Source organism: Acanthochromis polyacanthus, chromosome 7 (genome assembly GCF_021347895.1).
Source record: "Acanthochromis polyacanthus isolate Apoly-LR-REF ecotype Palm Island chromosome 7, KAUST_Apoly_ChrSc, whole genome shotgun sequence".
Taxonomy (NCBI): Eukaryota; Metazoa; Chordata; class Actinopteri; family Pomacentridae; genus Acanthochromis; species Acanthochromis polyacanthus.
In genome coordinates this window covers 16,704,783-16,709,206 of record NC_067119.1, presented here as the reverse complement: position 1 = coordinate 16,709,206, position 4,424 = coordinate 16,704,783, and the positions used below count along the sequence as shown (strand labels likewise).

Sequence of the window (4,424 nt, the reverse complement as noted above, 5' to 3'; positions counted from 1 at the left end):
GGGTTATCTCTCGAAATTATGGGATTTCTCCTCACAAATTGCATTTTCCCACAATTTCGAGTTACCCAGGAGGCTCGTTTTGACGCATAATGAAACAAAACCCATATAGTAGCCTACTTAAGAAAGCCTGTTTATGCACAATTTGTGACTTTGAACAGATTTTTAGTTCATTTATTTTATGCTACCAACACAACCTCTGGACCAGGAGAGTGTATGAACCTTCCCCCCTTGATCATTGTGCCTCACACATTGGGCTACTGTATGTAGCCCAGACCTTTCTAGTGCTAAATTGACCGTGGCAATTAGGCTTAACAGCCAATTGGAACCCAGCAATTAGCCTATTGTTCATTGCCAGATTAGCCTTAAAGTTTGCATCTCAGTAAGCATGCTTTGATCAGCAGGCCTCAGGTGGTTTACCCAAACAGATGTAAAATTCCGTTTTCCTGTCTGCAGTTTTAAAGTTTATGCTCTCAACTTGTGTCCACATTTAAATTGTAAAGATTGTGTGCGTGCGCGCGTGCGTGTACCTCTGCAGCTCGTGTCAGTAGGCTACGGAAACAGTGTTGAGCGCGAGACCCCTGCTCATGTTTCCGTTCCCCGTGAAGCCCTTTTTTTTACCGACAGGGCGTTCCGAGAGCTGGATCAAAAGGTTTTAGAGCCGCTACAAAAGAAAAATGGAAACTGGAGATGATCTTAGAATGAATGAATTGACAATGAGCACCAGAGCCCCAGGAACCACAACATTTGTTGGCTTTTTTTTAATACCCAAACTGGCTTTTGGTCAAATTTTACTCACCCCAAATAGGGTGTTTATTTCTACAGCATGCTCATACTTTGAGCCACCGTTGAGGGATGAATTGCAGTTATTCGAGAAAAAATGAGAGAAATAACCTATATGATACCTGTCTTACACTTACCATATAGTGGCAATTAAAAGCATGCCTGTAACATACTTTCCTCTTTCGGCTGAAACATCAGAATCAGGTGGTTTTGGTGGAAAGTTCTGAATTAATCAGGCTTAACTGCTCCTAATGGAAACCAGGAATAGTCTATACTAATGAAGGAGGCAAATGAACCATCTTGAAACTCTCCACACACACACACACACACACACACACACACACACACACACACACACACACACACACACACACACACACACACACACACACACCACCCCCACACCCACCCCTCCACATCTCAGGTATAGCATGGACAGGTTAGGAATTCTGTCCCATGCATGTACGTGTGTCTCGCGCTGTCCACGCTCCCTACCTCACTTGCACGTGCGTCCTGTGGGAGGGTCCCCTTACCTCCCTTTGCGTTAAACAGCCGTCCGGTGGTAACGTTATCATAAACAGTTCGGGGCTTCGGGGGGCCGTAATCATCTCTCTCGGGCTTAACCGAGACTTCTCATTGGACGTCAACACGCGACCAGCGCGAGGAGGGGGGCTTCCAGACGCGTGCCGCTTTTTAAACCGACGCCGCGCCTCGAGACACCAGAGAAGGAGTCCCGCACGCGACAAGTCATATTCAACACAGTACGACAGCAGAGCAGCAGCGCGCGCCTCCTAGAACTTTTCATTCCCCAATTTTCTTCGGAAACAGTTGTTTTGTTTGGAGGGAAAGAAACATGGATGTCCTAACTGTTGAAAACTGGGGCAAAAGCGCACGGGAGGCGGCAGCCCTGGATTCGCGGCGGCAGCAGCAGCAGCAGCATCACGGCTGCGGAAGCCCGGGAGCGGCGGACAGAGAGAAGCAGCTCGGGCTGACGCTCGTGGACAGCGGCAGTGACCCACGCGCCTGGCTGGCTCCGTCTTCCGGCACCTGCGCGGCACACGCCACTTCACCCGAATACCTGCGGCACTCGCCCTGCCCGAGCACCGGCTCCTATCACGGTGAGAGACGACACTAATGAACAGAACACTTTGGTAAACATCACATGCAACAGGCAGCAAAGTGAAGGAGCTGAGCATGCACCAAAAGTTGGAAATGGGTAGAAGTAGCGCTGCTGTTTTTCACACTTTATGTAACTGAAACACTGTTATCCCTTGATTTTAATTTCAATTGTGTTATTACTGGTTGTTGTCAGTTCACATCAGGTGCTGAACTTGTGTTTTCATTTTCCAGAGAGCAGCTCCCCGGGGTCTTCAGGCCATCCCAGCCCTCCCAGCTACAGAAAATCAGCCAAGAACCCCACCTCTTCCTCGCTCAAAGTCAGGGACCTGTGCCGCCTTAAAGGCACGATCACTGGGCCCGAAGAGGAGGCCTCCATGAGACAGAGAGCCCCGTCCAGCAAACCGGTCAACGGGATCCAGAGGCAGAGGCGTGTAGCCGCGAACGCACGCGAGAGGAGGCGCATGCACGGACTGAACCACGCGTTTGACGAGCTGCGCAGCGTCATTCCAGCGTTTGACAACGACAAGAAGCTCTCCAAGTATGAAACTTTGCAGATGGCGCAGATTTACATCAACGCCCTGGCTGAGTTGCTACAGGGTCCAGTCTCCTCCTCCTCCAGCAGCAGCAGTAGCAGCAACGACATCTCCAACAATAACAATTCGCCAAAGTGTGACATTATGCTTTCATCTGCGGTTGGCTTCGACGGGGCGAAGGACAGAGCTGCACCGTCTCCCACCACCTGCAGGACGGCGGCGGGTGTCTCAGGTGGCAGCTTACCTGTTCACCTTAGCGGGATGCCTTTCCGGTCTTCCTTCGACGAGAGTTCGTTTTCGGCCAGAGTTGAAAAAGCGATGTGTTCGCCCTCTCCTTCGTCCTCCTCCACCCGGGCAGGCAGCTCGCAGTTCGAGAACGAAAGGAAAGAGTCTCCCCGGAGCGACGGAGAGTTTTCCCCGCACTCCCACTTCAGTGACTCGGATGAAATAGCGATGGAGCTTCACTCAAGTGAAGAAGACGACCTGTCAGAACTCAAGCTACCCACCCACCATCACCACGCTGTTTCTTTTTAAATAATTATAAATCAATCTAACAGACTACATTAAAGCTTCACTGTAGCCTACAGCTAAATGATGTCCATAAACCGTGTCAATCATCCTCCCGGGCCTGCACCTGTCTGTTGCTGACAAAATACATTTTTAAGAAGAATGAATTGCTTTTTCAGAAAAAAAAGTCATTCAGTTTTTAACAATAATTCTATTTTACATTGTCTAAAGCTTATTTTTTATGTGAGATAGGCCTAATTCGGTTCTGCCAATACATTTATATCCTATAATTTCCAGTTTCCATGGAGACGTGGCTGGAAGACCCCTCTGCCATGTCGCATGTAGCACTGCCATGGGTATTTCCCACGTCTCTCCAACCAAAAAAGCTGTCTTCCACAAAAACACATGGATAACTACTTATATTTGATAATGTAAAGACATGTTTTTGTAGCTCTGATATGAGTTTTGTTGTGATTTATGTTTTTAATTGAGAATTTGTTTGTATAGGCTAATGTATTTTTTTTTGCAACTTAAAAAGTTCATAATGTGCACTTTAAAATATACGAGCCAGAGGCTTCAGAAACGAGACTTTTTTTTCATACCATAAACAATATAGTTTTTCTTTGTTTGCTAGTGTAGGACTGCCAATTCCATACAAATAGCCTATTTAATGTAGCCATCATTGCTGCCTTCTTTTGTATTTTCTTTTGTATCTTCAGATGTGTGTTTTTTTTTCTTTCACTGGATGAGATTAATTGGTGTATGTAATGTATTTATTGCTGATATGTTTCATTTGATTTGCTTTTTATAACTTCATAGTTAAAGTTGCTGGAAAAAAGCAATCATTTTTGCCATTCTTTATGTTCATTTGATTTTGAGAATAAAAAAGGAAATGGAAATGCAATTTTTCTTTGTGTGATTTGTACGCACGGTAAATAACCAAACGTGAACTCTATTTTTTTTAATCGACAATTCACCCCAGATGCTACAAGAACTACTACTACTATTACTAGTACTACTATGACAACAATAATAATAATAATGCATTTGAGATATTTGTTAAATAGTCAGACTACACTATGAAAGTTCGTTTAAAAAACTGAGCTGACTTATTTTAAATGTCGACCAACGGCGTAATGATAAAGCAAAAAGTTTGAAATGAATGGAGGAAAAATAATAATGATAAAAATAGCCTAAAAAGATTAAAAGTTAATTATTTTTCGGTTATTACCTAATTTAAAAAATGTATTGCATATAGTCTAACGAAATTTACATAACTTTTACGAATATATATTAATATCTATTTTTGAAACTGGTCCAGGTCATTAGAAGTGAGTGGGGCCTAACTAAGTTTTAGAGGTTGATCAAATGTAAACAGGCCCTGCAAGTTTTTTCTTTTTCGACCGTGTTGATGTGGATAAAAAATATCTGTCGCCTGAAACCACATAAGCATGCATTTGCACTTAATTAAAGAAGGTTTCAACA

At 44.3% G+C, this 4,424-nt stretch overlaps 1 protein-coding gene across 1 annotated transcript; it reads left to right on the top strand.

The window, feature by feature from the left end:
* The first annotated feature begins 111 nt into the window (after nt 1-111).
* Nucleotides 112-3,829, top strand: atoh1a (atonal bHLH transcription factor 1a). Its single transcript, XM_022197273.2, has 2 exons — nt 112-1,898; nt 2,131-3,829. The coding sequence occupies exons 1-2, from the start codon at nt 1,634-1,636 to the stop codon at nt 2,964-2,966; spliced, it is 1,101 nt and encodes a 366-aa protein (XP_022052965.2). The 5' UTR covers nt 112-1,633; the 3' UTR covers nt 2,967-3,829.
* Nucleotides 3,830-4,424: the final 595 nt, after the last annotated feature.

Bases quoted from the DNA above. Each gene is read 5' to 3' on its own strand.
- atoh1a (XM_022197273.2), top strand. From the start codon at position 1,634: ATGGATGTCCTAACTGTTGAAAACTGGGGCAAAAGCGCACGGGAGGCG. The intron at 1,899-2,130 runs GTGAGAGACGAC...TTCATTTTCCAG, and splicing joins GAGCACCGGCTCCTATCACG to AGAGCAGCTCCCCGGGGTCT.